Consider the following 17,930-nt stretch of genomic DNA (forward strand, 5'->3'; position numbering starts at 1 on the left):
AGGAAAAGCCCTGGGCCATGAGAATCCACTGCGGACGCTACCTCGCCCGGGCCCCAGCGATCTTCCCAAACCTAAATTCAGCCTGTTTTCCAAACTGCACTCGCCAGAAACATGGATCAGGTTGGATCGATTGAACATCAACTGTTCGAGCTGGGAAAGATCCAACATCGAGTTCCTTCGTCAGTTGGACTGCAATACTCATCGCCCTTCTTCCTATCTTCTCAGCCCAGTGACATGCCTGTGCTGGACTGGTTTGCTTAGCTACTCTGCTTGCACAGATAGGCAACGACGTTTTCACTGGGTGTTCCAAACCCAATCTCTTGTCTTGAATTGACAGGCCCGACTAACATGGAAGGCGCCAGACGTTACCTTCTGGAAGCGACAGGTGGCACAGCATGGCATATCTCAAAACCGCCGATCTGATAATGGTTACAGCGACTGTAACCTTACCAACTCAGCCTAGGGAGCCATCACGGGCAGAATGCCCATTTGTCGTCATTTCCAGCTTGGCCACTTGGGGGATTGCGACTTCGATGAGACGCAAAGGACGGATGGCTGGCGTGATGGGGATTCTGCAACCCTAAAGAGGAGAGGGTGTTGTGCAGTGGTATCGCTTCGCCGAAACCCGTCGCTGCGATTGATGGTCTGCACAACGGCCGCTTTGAAGAGAAAACAGGTTCTGGCTGGTTGGTCGTAAGGTCAAGTCAGTGGAAAAAAGGTCGGTTGCGATTCCCATCGCAATCTGCAAGTGACAAGGATTAATTCCAGGGTGGTAGCCCCGAAGACCCTAGTCGCCTGTCAAAACCACCCCTGCACAATGTCTCGGCCGAACGCCTTTTGGGAGGTCGCTTGTCACGAATAGGCAGGTGAGCCGACCGTACAGATGCAACCCTCCCTCCTTCCTCCAACCACGCACGCGCGCGCAAGCATCCATGGTAAACTCCGCGTGAAGACATTTACATCGGCAACGACACTCACATCGAATCAAGACCCAATTAGTTTCTCTGTTGAATCCTGGGCTATCAATTTGTAATGGGCTGAAACCGAGCACCGACTTACAGTACACCCAGATAGCAGGCAGCATTAGCAAGCGGGGAAGGTTCTGACCACATGCAGCAGGTAGTCCCTCTCATATCTACCATGTATGGCGCAGAAGTCGTAATTGGGCTCCAAGACTTCAATGAGATATGTTCTTGCGATCAGTTATGACTTCACATACCACCTTTGATTTTATGCCATTCATAGAGTAGCCAAATACCACTGCTGGGGAACTGAATATTGAAGAATGGCTACAGTTTTGCTGTAGGTGATTGGAGATACCAATGGCTACCACCGCCTTCTGTTGGGCTTCTAACTACATGCTCAAGCTTCTACATGCTTTATCGAGTGTTATGGATCCAATGTCGAACTGCGCAATGTCAGATATAGTGAATGGATTTGGAAGTGGGTAGCCGAGAACCACAACATCGGTATTTTGCTGTGTAGCGAATACGTCATCTACGTGACGAGTATGAATGAGCCTTATCGAGTCCTGTGGTATAGCAGCATTTGCCACGATAGACTTGCATTTGCATTAGGTATGTAACATTCAAAACAATGCTCGTGGCCTAGATATCAAAGCTGATATTGTCCATATGAGGCTGACGTCCAACGACTATACGTCATCCCCATCACGACACTTCACGCCATCGCCGGCTACTACCTCGATGACAAAAGATACAACCCCGGATCCTGTCATATCAAAACGGATAAACCCGAGAGCCCCAAAAGAAGGAGAAACACTTGTTTCTGAAACAGGAAAGTAGTACTCATCTACCGACATGCAGAATGCACACCTTACCGCCTTGACCTAAGATCGTCCCTCCTGCATATGGCCCTTCGCCTCGCTACCCCTTATCGTGCGTTCTAGACTTGGAAGGTACTACCTTAAGCAGACGTCTCCCCGCTCGTGGGGGGTTGCGTTAAGCTTTGGTCCCATTCGGTTCTACATCCGCCAATGCATACGGGGGTAACGCAGAGCACGAACCCCGGGCATGGCATGGCGAGCACGCCACCCAATCTCTCATCCTTTGTGGGTAGCCATATATAACCTTATGTATACTCTCTTGCTGCACCGTGGTCCTCGGCACCGCCCAACCGACCAGCCTCGGAGACTATGACGTGTGTCGTGTGAACAATCTATCTGGGTCACCAATCAGTGAAGCTTCTGTTACACCCACCTGTACTCTGGGAGCGTGAACACTGGCAAGCTGAACCCCACTCGAGCGTCAAGCTCGGTACCAAAGCATGAGGCTCTTGGCTGGGGTGACCATCGCTGTTATACATAGGTACGGACTCGAGATAGCAACCTATAGGTAGAATCGAAAGGCGTTGTTTATTCCAACCGGTACGTGTCTGGTGCATGATATCAATTCTATTTGTCATGCCCTCTAATCTGAGTTGTGGTCTTCGATAGAGAGCACTTCGTCAGGAACTCGCTAGTCTAAATTATGGCCTAGGATCTGCCAATCAGCTGTGTAGTATAGATACAGTCTGTATACCATGAATATCTCATAGTCTTCGTCTAGGATTGATTTTACATGGATGCTTTAACGCCACCTGAGTTACATAAGGCCAGGCTTGTTCCAGTGTACTCAACGTCACTGAGTAGATCATATACTGAACCGGAAATGATCATGGCTAAACTGATTCCAATGTGTCGAAAGATATGTTTCAAGTTTCGATATAGGCACCATAATGTCAGAGATTTATTGCCTTTTTCTAATTGAAAGTACCCAAAGGGAACTTAGTTTTCATCTCTTTTGTTTCTACTAGGCTGACCTAGTACAGATCGAATGAATGAATGCAAATGGCAACTGATCCGGTCTTATACATTTGTTCCTCAAAGAACATCGGATCTCTTTCGGGGTGGGTCTAGGGCAATTGCAATTGCATCATGGCGCTACATATGGCGGTTTAAACCGCGCTGCCAGTTGGTGTTCGTTGGCTGACAGCAGCCATATAGGCAGCTGATATGGGAAAGGACTTGTGGAGGAGGAGTAATCGTAAGATTCAATCTAGTCAATGTAGCAACATGCTCAGAAGACTGGTCTACTTAGCAATATAAAGTAGCGGCAGATGGGAAATGAGAAATGCTTCGTGTAAATAGAAGAAGATGGGACTGAAAGATGCGGGTGCTTAAAAAGATCTATGGTACAGTAACATGCTTCATTATGATTATTTTTCAAGAAGACCTCTCTGTAGCACATCGCCACGAATCAGCGTTTTTTTGTCGTTCGTGATGCGATTTACTGTCAATTGAGACCTTGGCCTCATAAATTGGTGTTCAGTCAATCGGCTGTAACCCGCTCACTCAGTGCTTGCAAGTAGGTACTGGGTATGTGGGGTTCATGTCGGTCATCGGCCATCGGAGAAACGTTACCTCCACAAACCCCACGGTCCATTGCCCATCAGCTTAGGTAAGGCGCTTTACCCCACGAGCGCAATCAATCATACACGTTTAGTGAAGCAGCAGCAGTTCGAAGAGTGGCACCTGTTGGTAGACTGACTTCCGACAAGCGACATCATCACCTAGAAACACCCTCTCGTCGCAACGGCTGCATAGCCGCCCACACCCATCATGGTTCTTCAAGATCTCGGTCGCCGCATCAGCACGGCCTTGCACGATGTCACTCGTGCGCCAAACCTCGACGAAAAGGTAAGCCAGAGAGAGCTCCCGTCGCCTCGCCCTGTCCCTGACAATTATTCGCCCCTCCCCTCAGCATCTTGGTCGCTAATGGTCGCTTTCCTACCTAGGCCTTCAAGGCGATGCTCAATGAGATCTCCCATGCCCTCCTCGAAGCCGACGTCAACGTGAAGCTGGTCGGCAAGCTCACCAACTCGATAAAAACCACCGTCAACTTCAAGGACCTGCCGCCCGCCGTCAACAAGAAGCGCCTGATCCAGAAAGCCGTCTTCGACGAGCTCGTCAAGCTCGTCGACCCCCATGCCGAGCCCTTCAAGCCCAAGAAGGGCAAGTCCAACGTGATCATGTTCGTCGGTCTCCAGGGTGCCGGTAAAACGACGACGTGTACGAAGCTGGCGCGACACTACCAGGCGAGGGGCCTCCGCGCCTGCCTGGTCTGCGCCGATACCTTCCGTGCCGGTGCTTTCGACCAGCTGAAGCAGAACGCCGTCAAGGCCAAGATCCCCTACTACGGTTCGCTCACCGAAACCGATCCTGCCGTCGTCGCGAAAGAAGGTGTCGAGAAATTCAAGAAGGAGCGCTTCGATATCATCATTGTCGATACCTCCGGTCGCCATAGGCAAGAAGAAGCCCTGTTCCAGGAAATGACGGATATTCAGACCGCGATCAAGCCCGACGAGACGATCATGGTGCTCGATTCCTCGATCGGTCAACAAGCAGAGTCGCAAGCCAAGGCCTTCAAGGACGCAGCCGATTTCGGTGCGATTATCATCACCAAGACCGACGGTCACGCCAGTGGTGGTGGTGCCATTTCCGCCGTCGCAGCCACGCATACGCCCATCGTTTTTATCGGTACCGGAGAGCACATGCTGGACTTCGAGCGCTTCGCGCCGCAACAATTCGTGAATAAGCTGCTCGGCATGGGGGATATGGCCGGCCTGGTAGAGCACGTCCAATCATTAAAGCTGGATCAGAAGGACACGATTAAGCACATCACGGAGGGAATATTCACAGTACGAGACTTGCGCGACCAGCTTGGTAACATCATGAAGATGGGTCCTCTGTCAAAGATCTCGGGTATGATTCCGGGCATGGCGAACATGCCCGGCATGGACCAGATGGACAACGAGGAGTCAAGCGCAAAGCTCAAGCGCATGATCTACATCTGCGACAGTATGACGGAAAAGGAGCTCGACAGCGACGGCAAGATGTTCGTCGACCAACCGACGCGCGTGATCCGCGTCGCCCGTGGTAGCGGTGCCAGCGTACGAGAGGTCGAGGATCTCTTGTCTCAGCAGCGCATGATGGCTGGCATGGCCAAGAAGATGGGCGGTAACATGAAGAACATGCAGCGCGCGCAACAAGCTATGGGCGGCGGCAACAAGGCTCAGCAAATGGCAGCGATGCAGAAGCGCCTGCAATCCATGGGCGGAGCTGGCGGTATGCCCGACATGGCCAGCTTAGCGAAGATGTTCGGTAGCGGTGGTGGCGGTGGTATGCCCGGTGGAATGGATATGAATGCCATGATGAAGCAGATGGGTGGCATGATGGGCGGAGGTGGAGGCCGTGGAGGTCGGAGGTAATCCGCTCTGGAGTCTTCTAAACCCCATCTTACCTTCGATCGGGAATCAAGGCTTTTATACTTCCCTTGATTTTACCGGCAGCAAAACCACAATGCGCTGCAATACCCCATCTTTTTGAGCTCTTTGCGGCGAGCCTGGACGAAGAAGTCGAATCGGGCAAAACCACTTGTGATGAGAGCTTAACTACATACACACGAAGGAAATGAAAATGGGGAAGCATGGCACTGGCGTTCGGGTCACACATTCCCAGCATACCATAATCTGATTATGATTTCCAACCATCTTTCATTGCTGCTGATCACTACTCATCCGTCATGCCATTCGTGAAGACATGCCTGACCCTTACTTACCCCCAGACACAGCAGTTCAGCCGAAACGTTTACGTTGGCCGTAATGGGTCACCAATTCACTTTTGATTAATAAGTTGCATGTCTGTTGTTTATACTTTAAAATCATGCCTTTCTTCTTGTCATTCATGTCGTTGATGATACTCGTCTCCCGTCATTTCAAACACCTGTCTTTCCGGCGCCTGTTACCCTGTACATCACCTCCAGGCGCTGCTGCCGTTACCCCTGAAATCGGACGGCGAGAAACCTGGTTGTCGGGCAGCTGCGAAGGCGCTTCGTTGAGCGGCAACTCGTGTCGAAAATGTTCCGGGTGCTCCTGCTCCTCATCCTTCTGCTGCTGCTCATGCTTCGGTTGAATACCCTTCGATCCCGGCACCGCCGCCCCGGACCCGCCCGTGGCATGCTCCTTGGCCTTCACGATCCGCCACCCGCAGCACGTGGACCCCGTGCCGTACTTGTTGCGGCGGCACAGCACGAACGCCGCCAGTGCGAGGAGCGAGACACCGCCGCCAATGCCGACGGCCAGGGCGACGATGACACCCGCATTGCGCGTGACGGTTCCTCCGCCCTTCTCATCCACATTTTCATCTCCGCCGCCGTCCTTGGTGTCCCCGGAAGACTTGGTCGTTGGATCACTCTCCTCCTCCCCGTCCCCGCCGGGAAGCGGCGTCCACAACCCCTCCCAGCTCGTCCGCCAATCGTTGTTGCTCGCGGCCAGCGTCCGCGCCGTCTTCCCGATGACGGCGGTATTGGCGTTCGCCGCGTCTACCGAAACGATGTTCGGCCCCGGCGCCTGCGCGATGAAGTAGGTCCCGCTGTCGAAGCTGGCGGCGAAGAAGGCGTCCTGCAGGAAGGCCCGGCCCAGCGTATAGTGCGCGCCGGCGGACCCGGCGTTGCAGGGGAAGTAGGGCGTCGGCTTTTCGACGAGGGGGGCTCGAGGGTGAGGTTGAGGTGCAGGAAGGGGACGGAGACGTTGACGCGGTGGGCGTTGTTGTCTGGGTCTAGGAACGTGAAGGTCAGGGCGCTGGCGGAGCTCACGATGCGGGGGTAGGACGGGGAAGCGGTATCCCAGACGTAGAGGCCCAGGGCGGGGCGGTAGGTTAGGGGCAGGTCGGCGGCCAGGGCGTCGCAGGTGCTTTTGGGGAGGTTGAGGTAGGGGTGGCAGCCGTCGAGGCGGATGTTGAGCGGCGGGGCCATGGTCGTGTTGCCTGAGGCGAGGTAGCCGCTTTTGGACCGCCAACCGTTTCCCTGGTCGCCGTTGGGACCGAAGGGCGAGCCCCCTTTGATCACGTTGATGGAGATGTCCAATAACGGCAGCCCGTCGAAGATCAGGTACGGTTGCGGGATCGGGATGGCTAACACTTCGCCGATGACGCGGTTCTTGTCGTACCCGCCGAACCACAGGGAGCCCTCCATCATCTTCTTCTTCGGCGTCAAGGGCGAGGACGGAAGTGCTGACCCGATGTGCATTCCGAAAGAGTTGGTATCGGTAAACCCCTGCTTCGCATACGCGCCCGCCACCATACTCATGTTGACGTCGCCGCTGCCCGACTGCGCGCGATACGTATGATTGACGATACCCGGCGCCGCCCCCAGCCCCAAGCAGCCCGCAAACAGCGGGACCAGGTCGCCGCCCGGGTACTTCAACTGCGTCTCGCTCAGTAGCACCATATCTAGGTTCGCCACCGTGTCACCCGCCGCCCATTCCTTCGTGTTGCGACTCAAGTGGAACTCGTCCCGATATCGATCCGGCCCGTTAGTCTTCGCCCCCGCCACCGAGTCCATGGCGCCGCTGAAGTACGTTCCCGGATTGGGCGACACGGCTGACGGTGCCGACCCCGTTCCAGACGATGCTCCCTCGTTGTAAATGGCGCCTGCTTGCTTCGCGTAGCACGGCTGCTGTTGTTTTCCACTGGCTCGCTTGCTGTTCGCCTTCGTCGTCGCATTGCAGTAGTCGCTGTCTAGGAAGAAGGACTCCCACATCTTGCCGGCGTAGGTCGTGATGGTCTGGCCCTTGCCCATGGTGATTTCGAGGGCGTTCCAGGGCCCGTCCGGCCCCAAGGACTTCGTGCTCCATCGTGCTGCGCGGGGCACGGCGTGCGCTGGTGGGACTGCGGCGAGTAGGAGGAAGACGGAAAGCAGTGTCATCGTGACTGATACTCGAAACTGCTGACCGGCTATGACGGCCTTCATGGTTGGCGGTAGCGTCTTTCATCCGTGGCTTGCGGTCGTATCGATGATCAGGTTCGATGGTGTTATTCCAACGGTGTTTCGCATGGGAATCGCTCATCAACCAGCTACGAGTGAAGATCCAAGCATGAACCCATGTGCTCGTCGCAAGCAACATGCCCAACTGCGCCGAGTTGCAGGGCCATTCGTAGACATAGATTGTTATGATGATGAGATACAGACAGAAAGCAGAGCGTGTGCTACTATCAATACCTAGGAACGAACATCTTGGCAGTGTTTGTTTTCATCCGTGGCGCTGCCCAGGCTGCCTCCGAACGTCGACTAGCCATGCGCATCTTCGTCGATCACGGCATGCGTCTTACTACGCTAGCCCAAACATCGAACTAGATCCTGATTGCCGTCTCACGATGAGATTGGTGCCTGTTTACTAGACCCCCTACGATCAGCCACCCGTGCAATAGGAGCCAATCGGATAATAGGTACAGGCTATGTGTGCGTGCAGCGCCGTCCAAAACAGACATGGAGGCTGTAGCTATTATTAGGCCAAGGCATCTTCAATTGGTCCATCTGTCATGTGATCCTGCGGCACAGCAAAAGCGAGCCCCGACCGAGCGTAATTGGCGCGGCAATCTGGTTTTCTCCTATTAATGTCTGGTCGCGAATTGCAGAATGTCTTCCCAGAACTTTAGCGATGGTACTGCTGCCAGTGGCGGCCGTGATCTTGTTCTTTACGACGAGCAAAGGCCCCTGAAACCGAAGCGCGGGCCCGACAAGCAGCCAAGGAACCGCCATCGCACGGGGCAGCTGACGCTAAGTAAGTACTTCATCTTCCCCTTAGCTCGATCGATAGATTATTGGTTTATTTTCTTCTTCTTTTTTTCCAAGTCCCATCAGACGAGCTATGAATGCAAGTCGACCTCACTGACACTTAAGTGGGAAGAACTAATCAGAACGGCTGCTGCCCCGCCCCCGGCATCGATTGAGGATGACTCTCCGCCCACCATCGACAGCCGCCGCGCCTGGATTGCCATGATCGACGTCGCGGGAGACATCATCAAAAGTGTCCCGAGAAGTCTCGATGAGCTCCAGTGCCGCAGCGACGCTTTGCGGGTTCCGGCCATTCGTCGTCTTTTTCACATGGGTCAGTGCATCATCATTCGGTTGCTTGCTCACTACTTGCCTAGTCGGCAAAAGGCAGAGACATCTTCTGGGCGTACGCCCCAAGTCTATGTACCTTCACTAATATGAGCTGCCGCGCTGCATAGTCGTGATCTACCGATGGATCCCCTCCCTCTCCGGCAAGACCGTCCTGCCCGCGGACGAGCTCGTGGGGGTCTGGCACCTCCAGCGGTCCCTGGAAGACGACGCCATGCTCGAGGCCGAAATTTGCAGCGAGCTGCACGTGGGCTCGGACCGCCTCCGCAGCCACGAGGACCACACGGCGTACCTCGGCTGCCTGACGCGCTCCATCGCGCGCCTGCGCCGCGAAATCCGCGCCATCGGCGCCGGCGCCGGCTCTGGCGGCTCTGGCGGCCCCGCCATGCTGTCCGACCCGGCGCTCATGACGGCGTACGTGCTCGCCATGTCGGGCGCGCACGTCAAGGAGGAGCCCGTCGGCACCGGCCTCTTCGGCGACCCCATCTTGCTCTTTGACCAGAGCCGCAGCGGCGGCCACCTCAAGGCCTTCTTCCGCTCCACCCATTTCGCCCAGGTCCGCAGCCTGGCGATGAGAGGCGGCGCCAAGGGCATGAAAGTGCCGGATCTGCTCGCGTACATCCTGATGCTGTACGCATCGTACCAGCTCATACCACCCGGCTTCGCGTTTCCGGAGGAGCAGCTGCTCATCGTCGCGCAGGGGGTGGAAAGCTGTCGGGACATCGTCGCAAAATCTACGGACGTTCTGTTGGCTGCCGATGCGGACTTTCTATACACAGTCCATTGCACGCGCGTCCTCGCCCGTCTGAGCGAGGCCCGCGACGACGTGCTGGGAAAAGCCAAATATGCTAGTCTGCGGACGTATGTCGGGGTCGTGCAGCACCAGCTCCTCAACATCCGCCGCGCGGATCCGGCTATCGAGATCTACATGCTGGGCGCGCTCCTCTTCGCGTACGGGGCTATCGGGTACGTGATCGCCCCAGACTGCCTGCAGCTGCTGGCGGAGAACCTGGTGGACGCATTGGAAGCGCCGAGGTACACGGAGAACCAGCCGCCGGAGCTTCTGTTCTGGGCCGCGATGCTCGGGGCGATGGGATCGGCGCCGAAGCCGGGGGTCGTCATGAAACCTGTGGATCGGGCGGCAATTGACTGCCTGCGGACGTCAAAGTACTTGATTGCGAAGGTAGAAGCTCTGGCACGAATACTAGGGCTCAAAACCTGGGAGGAGGTCAAGGTGGTACTGGAAGACTTTGTTTGGGCTGGCCATAATTGCGACAAGGGGGCAAAGTACATATGGGACCTCGCAAATCCAGTCGGAGCGTGAATGGTTGTATCACTCTGTAGAATTCCCAATAAGGTAACTTGGCAACGTACCAAGACGAACTAGATTGTAATTAATGACCAATGGCACTAGACCGAAGAATGACTGGCCAATTATTGCATTCAAGAAAATTAAAAGGGGTATTGGCCCTTCAGGTCGAGAGGTCGGACGCCAAGCTATCTAAGCGGCAAGAGACCAACATGCATGACTGATATCGAGTCTCGGTTCATGAAACACGTCTCCTCAACCTGACCTTCATGTCCCTGTCCGGGAGCGCCGCCACCGCGTTGGCATATGCAGCATCGTCCTTGGCTGGTCGGTCTGACGCCGATCCGTCGTGCTTGATCCAGCCCACAAATTCCAGATCAAACTTGGTGACCATCAGACCTACCACAAGGGGAATCTCGTGCTTCGCAAAGCCTTGACCTGAACATCTGCTGATTCCGCCCCCTGTTGTTCCGAAAAGCGAAAAGGTTAGCAATCAAATCAGGAAGTATGACGAATACAAGCCGAAAGCAACAGTGTGAAGAACCCACTCACCGTATGGGAAGAACTCTCCTGGTGCACCCGATAAGTAAAACTCCGTCTTCTTCACTGGGCTTCCTGTGTCATCTTTCACCGTGACCTCCTTGAGATGTCGACGGGCCCAGAAGCCTGACGCGGGATGGCCCGGTCTACCCCCTATATGAAAACTTTTGTTAGCCACGTCTTCCACTTAGAATTGCAAACCAGAACAACGTACAAGCGGTCTCATCGAGGTGCGCAGCTTGAGTTGGTGCCTGGAAGTACGAGCCCTTGGGCAAATGATAGCCCGAGACCGTCACCGGCTCCGTCGACGTCCGCGTGATGAGTACCCGGATATGCAGACGCAGGCATTCCGTGAAGACGGATTGCAGCAACGGCAGAGCAAGCAGCTGCTGGCAGTTCAGTTGGCCTGAATCGGGTCCCGTAGTGATGACGGCCCGCGAGACTTCTTCTCTGACCTCCTGGAGAAGAATGGGGTCTTTGGCAAGCTCCATCATCACCCAAGTGCAGACGGCGACGGTGTTGGAGTTGAGCCTGTGATGTGAAGCTTTAATTAGATGTGTTCTCCCATCTATTGCTCGAAAAGTGGTGAAGCTTACCCCAAAATCGCAAGGTCAATAGCCGCCCCCATACTATCCCCCGAAAACCCAAACGCCTTCCCCCAACGGACCAGCCCCCGCGAGAGCCCCGATCCATAAACCGGTTCCCACTCCACCGCCCGCCGCTTCTCCTCGACCCCCCAATCCGTCTCCCGCCCCGCCGCCTCGAGCCAGCGGGTGCACATGTCCCGCACGCGGTTGCGCGCGCCCACCCCGCGCCGGTTCATCCACTTGGGCAGCCCGAACGCCAGCGTCTCGGCCGACTTGTCCCACTCCCAGTACGCCTCGAGCAGGTCCGGGTTGACCTCGAAGATCTTGTCGCCGAAGACGGCGCGCGTCGCGGCGCCGCCCATGACGTGCTTGAGGAAGTCCAGGACGCGGATCTCTTCATACCCCTCGTCGCCGTCGTTGCCTTTGTTGGTGTTGGTGTCGATCCCGGAGAGCGCCTGCGCGAACAGGGCCTGGAACTTGGCCGCGAAGGCGCCGACGGCGCGCGCATTGGACAGGTTCTCCTCGTAGCCGCGGTGCATCGAGTACCAGATGCGCTCCTCGGGGGTTTAGGATCCGCCCCCTTGGGGCCGTCCTTGCGCGGCACCCGGGCGGGGCCGGTCCGGTCCTTGGTCATCTTGGCCACGTCGAGGGCGGTGTAGCCGGCCGTGTTGGCCACGATCCGCTCGATCCAGGGTTCGGAGTGGAAGGAGGAGCGAAAGAGGGCCGAGGTGTTGCGGCCGCCGGTTATGTAGTACATCTTCATGGGGCCGAGGCGGCATTGGACGATGTTGCTTTCCTTGAAGGCTTCCCTGTTTTCAGGTTTGGTCAGGTCAGTGATTGTGACTGCTGGTTCTGTTCAGGTTGAAAACTCACCGCAGTCGCTCTATGAAGCTCTCCTTGTCTGTCATGAACTGCCAGGCATTAGATACGAACGGGATAGTCTCTGAGAGCCACGGAGGCTCGTTCTTTCGACATTGGCGTTGCTGATCCATGAATCTTGCTAGAATCACTGCGATCAACGCCACGACAGCGAGCATTGCGAAGGAGTCCGTCATTTTGGCAAGCAAGAGAAGTGTGCTTCTAGTTTCCACACTCGAAGCTTGGTGATAACTATGATACTCCCAACTATCCGCACGAAGAAGCACGAAGCAGAATTCAAGGGAATACTAATATTGCGCGGCAGCTAAAACGGCACCACTCGATCATGGTGTAACTGTTGGTAGGACGTGGAGGACGCTTTACGCCCCCAAACCTATGCGCATGCGGCCCGTAGGGCTAGGACCGTCAGCTTACCTAGGCGTTGTCGGGAAATGATTGGCGATAAGCATTGGTAGTACAAAATATATGCTGACCACCCACTTCTGTGTGCGGTAGGGAGGGGGTGTCTTTAGTAACCGACTGCTATAGGCTGCGCCTGCTGCGCTGGCATCGCAGCCTGCTAGGTCCGTGTAACCAAGCCTACCTTTTGGTATATCATTGCCGCTTGAAGGTTCTCAGTTCGGTGAGCTGTGCAAGTAAGATGGATGATACGCCTATCGAGTGGGAGCTCGTGCCGCCCCGGACTCCACACGTAAGCCTCTGTTGGGGTACATCTTCCCAAAGTAGCCAACCACGATGTCACAAGCTAGTAAGATCTTTGATCATGTATTTAGCCTAATGCTTGCTTTTTGGACCCCGTAAGCAGCGATGGGCTGATACCTGTTTGCTACCGACGCACGACGCCTACGTCGTACACGTTCTGTGTAAGTCATCTGGCTGCCTACGCTGCTGACATACTTTATCAGACTACTGTTTTGTATTGCAAACATTGTACAAAGTAGAGAGAGCATGGTCGGAGTTGGCGTTATCGGTAACTCCCGGCTTATTAGGTAAAACATTGGTTGCCATCACGCCTGTCTCCTACACACAACGGGTGCAAAATAACAACCGTGGCTACCAAGTACTTATTCAAATCCAATAATGAAACACAAATAATACAAGAACGCATGCATCATTGTTATCTATAATATCAGAGCCGCCTTTCAATGTGCAAATAATATGTAGTGACGTGAAGGCTTCCCGCCATCCCTGACAAACCCTAGCCAGATGAGACTCGTCACTCAGGGGTTCCATCAATATCCTCCAGCGTAACCTTGGAAGCACTCTGCGAGCTCGGAAACACCACCTCCCACTTCAAATTCGCCGGCCCTCTCGGCCGAAACTCCACATCGATGTCGTGATCCGGAATGAGGAAACCCGACTGCGTGGGTGTATTCTTCCACGTAGGCTCGACCCATTTTCTCCCAGCGGGCACGACGTCGAACCGCAGCACCAGCAGCGCCGCCAACGCCATGATCTCGGTCCGGGCGAAGAACCGCCCGGGGCAGAGCACGTGGCCCCCGCCGAAGCCGCGGAACGCAGTGCGCCCGAGTCGGGGGTTGTCCTTGAAGCGTAAGTGGTTGAACTGGTTTGCGTCCGGGCCCCATACGGGAACACTGGTGTGCTGCACCATCGCGGGCATCATCAGCAGGTTGCCCTTCTTGAGAAAATAGGTATCATCTACCACCGCGTCCTCGAGTAGCATCCGCACTCCGGGGCTCAGGGTCCGAACGCGCAGCGTCTCCTGGAATGTGCTCAGGAGTACCGGGCAGGACGACTGGAGCGCGGACAAATCCACCACATTGGTTGCCGTCTCTCTTCCTTCTCCTTCTTCCTCTTCTGTCGTCGTGCGCATCTCCACTAACTTCGCGACCTCGCGCCGGACGTCCTCGAGCACCCGCTCGTCGGAGAAGATGTGGTACAGCAGCCAGAGCGCGCAGGGCGCCGTGTTGCTCATGACGGCGAAGCCGATGCCGATCTGGGAGCGCGCGATGTCTTCGAGCGGGAGGCCGAAGCGGCTGTGGTGCTCGACCAGCCGGCGGATGAGCCCCGAGCCGGATTTCGGGCCGTCGTGGCGCATGTACTGCACCATGGCGGTCGCGATCCGCTCGCGGGCGCGCAGGATCTGGGGGAAGAGCAGGGAGGCGAAGGGGAAGATGTTGAGGGTCAGGAAGCCTGGCTCAAATATCCTATGCGCATGGTCAGTGACAGAGCTCTAAATCATGTCGAGTGAAGAGAAAAGGGGGCATGCGTGTATATGCAAACGTAGATATGTGGTCGGGTGCAGCTTACTTCCAGGCCTCTTCGACTTTTTCGTCTTCAAACGGGTTCTGCGGGCCCCAGACCGCCTTCGACGTAGACCTTATGATAATGTCATGCGTCCACTGCCATAGCCCGACTCGACCAACCCCTTTTGCAGCAAGGTCTTGATTAGCGTCGGCAATGGCCTCGATCGATATCTTATTCATCCTATCGAGGTCCTCGCCCGGCGCCATCGCAGGCTGCATGTATTTCGGCCAGCTGATACTGAAGCTGTCGGGGTCCATGAGGCCCCGCTCCATCGTTTCCCTGGAGGTCTTGGTCATCCCCAGCTGCTCTCCGGTGTTCGCCGTGAACACCGAGAAGCTGATGGTGCGCCATTGCGCCTGTATGGGCGGCAAGAGCTCCGTGTCGTTGGCGATGTAGATCCGCGAGAAGGGGAGGCGGAGAGTGTAGATGGGGATCCCATATGTGTCTCTGTTTGGGCAGAATTAGCTTACGCAAACTTATCCATGGATACTCTGTCTACCAGTAACCGACCTTAGTCGAACGTGAAAGCTTGAACTATGTCTGATCATCCCGAGAAGGGGACTTAGGAATGGGATTCGCGTGACTATGGCGGGCGGCTCCTTCCTGTCCTGGGTAATGTGAAGTAGCAGGTAGAGGAAGATGTACGTGGCGGCGATAGTGCCGATGACACTGACAAGTATGGACGCCATGTTGCGTGTGTGTCTGCGGTTTCAAAGGAGAATTGACTGTTCAATTGCAGCGGTATAAAATCGATGCTGAACACGACTCAATACCGGCTTGAATCTACAGACTTGACGCGGCAACAGCACGTTTGTTGCCTAGCGATGGCATCGAAGGTCAAAATCTTTTGTCAAGTTGTTCGGGGGTGCACCAGCAACTGTGTGGCGATGAACCTCGAATCTGCTGTCTGACCAACACCTAAAAGCTAGAAGACGGAGATCGACACTGCAAGGGATGATTGGGTAAGAACAACCCCTCCTTTCTTACACTACCCGAAATCCAGACGGGAGCCGGAATTGCTTTTTGTGTTACACACCTAATGCAGCTTCGCCCCGCCAGGATCTCCAACAAAGCTGATTGGTCAGACAGCCTGATGCTGATGGTGTGGTCTTGCTGACGGCTTGGCATGGAGTTGAGGGCCTTGGGAAAGGACCCCGAATGGACCTGATGAGATTCTGGGGGCTTGGATTCAAATAGAAGTATACCGGGTTCCGTTTCTCCGCTTAAAGTAGCTCTTCGCAGCTCAACCTCTCAACGCCATCATAGACTACCACGATAGTTCCAACTGCGATCAATATGGCGACAGATTCCCAGGGCCCGGAACTTAGCTCTGTAGGGGAGGCGACGATTATAACCCTCCCAGAGGATGCCTTTTATGTAAGCTATGCAACTTCAACCCCGGATGCACCGCTTTTATGAGAAGCAAACTTTCTCCTAACACGAAGCTCAAGGATTCCAAGCTGACCATTCGCGCGCCCTCTGTGTTAGGCTCTGGCCTGGGTCATCTTCGCCGCCTGTACCGTGGCCTTCGGCATCCGCCTGTACATCCGCCACGCCTGCTTCCACCGCCTCCTGGTCGATGACTACCTCATGCTGATTGCGCTGTGCATGCTCGGCACGGTCGCGGTCCTGATCCAGGTCTACGTCCGGTACGGGTACCAACTCCAAGCGTTTCAGCAGGGCGACATGTCCCACTTCGGCCCGCACTCGTTCCAGGACTACAGCAAGGCCTTCATGGCCACCGGCGTCAGCGTCATCGTCGAGATGATCGGCATCTTCATCGTGAAGCTCACTTTCTTGCTCTTCTTCCGAAGGCTGGGTGCCAAGGTCGACTGGTTCACCAGGATGTGGTGGGGGTCTTGCTCTTCACTATCGCTGTTACGGTGGCCCAGTTCGGAGTTCAGGACTATCGCTGTTTCTTCGGAGGCGCCGACTATATATTCACTGGTGGTGGCTGCAACAGCCCTGAGTCCCTGCTCCGAGTATTCATTTCTTCCGTCGTCTCCGTCACGGCAGATGCTGTCTCCGATGTTCTCAGTGAGTCCCCATCTCTCATTTGTTCCAATTGAGCTAAAGCACGCTGCCCCTGAAGAGATACAAGCTAATTATGCGATCGCATTAGTTCTGTGTCTTCCGGTCATCATCCTTTGGCGTAGCCGGATCGAGATACGAAAGAAGATTATTCTTACTTTCGTCTTTGGCCTGGCGTCCCTCACCATCGCCATCACCATCATCCGCGGCAGCATATTCCACAACGCCTTCGATGCAGACGGGCGCATCACAAAATCGTCGCAGAGCATAACGTTCACCTGGTTCTGGTGGTACTGCGAATTTGGCGTCTGTAAGCAAAACACTTGTGCGCATAATATTTGTTTCAATTCTTAACTAACCAAATCGCTTAAAGCCTTCCTGATCTCCTGCATCGTATCTTTCCGCTCCCTCTTCGTCCAGCGCCGAAACCACAGCCTCGACCGCCAAGAAAAGCAGCGGCAGGGCCAGGGCCCGCGCAGTGGTGGTCGTCTGGATTGGCGCGCGAGGATCTACCGCTTCCACGACAGCGTGGTCGACACGGCCAAGACGCTGGACGGCTGGCACGACGGCGACAGCGGGACGACGCTGGCCATGCACAATCAGCAGCTCCCCGATGTGCCGCCGGGACTCATGACGGTGGACTTCAACGACGATGGGAATTGGAAGAAGAAGACGCGAGAAGGACAGGTCGATTCTTCGTTATCGGGCGAGCGCCCCGTCTCGGCGCGGAGCTTGATAGAGACTCAAGCTCCACGTACTCACTAGAAATGGCTAGGAATGCCTTGGCGATTATACGTAGCAGGACTCTAAACTATTAGACAACAAGGACCGATCTACTTGGTTTCCGGGATAGTTTTCTTATCATTTTGGTTCTTCAACCCAATACCATTCAAATATACGAGTTCAAGTTATCGTTTAGATATTCAGCCAGTGTTGGTGTAATCGTACGCACATGCACGTAGCCTACTCCCCGAATTACGCCTTATCGCACTTGAGAGGAAACGAGCACATTCTCACAATCACATGTTAATACAGAGACCTATTTCTTTTTTTTTTTTTTTTTGCCCCAGCCAAAGCGAACCTTAGGCGCAATGTGCAACCATCGAATAAGGCATATTACACCAACTGTACCCCCATGGACAGCCGCCAGAGCTTGAACATTGTTCGCACCCCTTCGCGCCAAAGTGTATGCCCATGCTGACAAGTCTGTCCCATCGCCTCCCGTGTCTTTTCTTACGAATTGCTGACACACACGGTTCCCAACACTGATTGGAAAAGGCTGCCTAGCACCAATATCATGCATGTCAGCATCGTAGTGGTTGGTAGCCATTGCAGCCGCTGTTATTGGCTTACAAG

General features: G+C 55.0%; 6 protein-coding genes across 6 annotated transcripts; 3 read left to right on the plus strand and 3 right to left on the minus strand.

Annotated features, from left to right (window-relative positions):
* Positions 1-3,619: 3,619 nt before the first annotated feature.
* Positions 3,620-5,268, plus strand: PG997_013623 (srp54-like protein; the record flags this gene model as incomplete). The annotated part of the gene is made up of 2 exons (XM_066817937.1): positions 3,620-3,697; positions 3,796-5,268. The coding sequence occupies 2 exons, from the start codon at positions 3,620-3,622 to the stop codon at positions 5,266-5,268; spliced, it is 1,551 nt and encodes a 516-aa protein (XP_066663629.1).
* A 501-nt stretch (positions 5,269-5,769) lies between these two features.
* On the minus strand, positions 5,770-7,808 carry PG997_013624 (uncharacterized protein; the record flags this gene model as incomplete). The annotated part of the gene is made up of 2 exons (XM_066817938.1): positions 5,770-6,531; positions 6,588-7,808. The coding sequence occupies 2 exons, from the start codon at positions 7,806-7,808 to the stop codon at positions 5,770-5,772; spliced, it is 1,983 nt and encodes a 660-aa protein (XP_066663630.1).
* A 666-nt stretch (positions 7,809-8,474) lies between these two features.
* PG997_013625 (uncharacterized protein) lies at positions 8,475-10,284 on the plus strand (the record flags this gene model as incomplete). The annotated part of the gene is made up of 2 exons (XM_066817939.1): positions 8,475-8,946; positions 9,071-10,284. 2 exons carry the CDS (start codon positions 8,475-8,477, stop codon positions 10,282-10,284), a joined length of 1,686 nt encoding a protein of 561 aa, XP_066663631.1.
* A 223-nt stretch (positions 10,285-10,507) lies between these two features.
* On the minus strand, positions 10,508-12,451 carry PG997_013626 (uncharacterized protein; the record flags this gene model as incomplete). Its single annotated transcript, XM_066817940.1, has 6 exons — positions 10,508-10,731; positions 10,822-10,962; positions 11,024-11,340; positions 11,406-11,953; positions 12,001-12,205; positions 12,270-12,451. 6 exons carry the CDS (start codon positions 12,449-12,451, stop codon positions 10,508-10,510), a joined length of 1,617 nt encoding a protein of 538 aa, XP_066663632.1.
* Positions 12,452-13,491: 1,040 nt separating this feature from the next.
* PG997_013627 (cytochrome P450 oxidoreductase) lies at positions 13,492-15,232 on the minus strand (the record flags this gene model as incomplete). Its single annotated transcript, XM_066817941.1, has 3 exons — positions 13,492-14,443; positions 14,547-14,988; positions 15,106-15,232. The coding sequence occupies 3 exons, from the start codon at positions 15,230-15,232 to the stop codon at positions 13,492-13,494; spliced, it is 1,521 nt and encodes a 506-aa protein (XP_066663633.1).
* A 607-nt stretch (positions 15,233-15,839) lies between these two features.
* Positions 15,840-17,339, plus strand: PG997_013628 (uncharacterized protein; the record flags this gene model as incomplete). Its single annotated transcript, XM_066817942.1, has 3 exons — positions 15,840-15,920; positions 16,032-16,884; positions 16,948-17,339. The coding sequence occupies 3 exons, from the start codon at positions 15,840-15,842 to the stop codon at positions 17,337-17,339; spliced, it is 1,326 nt and encodes a 441-aa protein (XP_066663634.1).
* Positions 17,340-17,930: the final 591 nt, after the last annotated feature.

Source organism: Apiospora hydei (genome assembly GCF_038363865.1).
Source record: "Apiospora hydei strain CBS 114990 chromosome Unknown utg000009l_segment0_segment0, whole genome shotgun sequence".
NCBI lineage: Eukaryota > Fungi > Ascomycota > Sordariomycetes > Amphisphaeriales > Apiosporaceae > Apiospora > Apiospora hydei.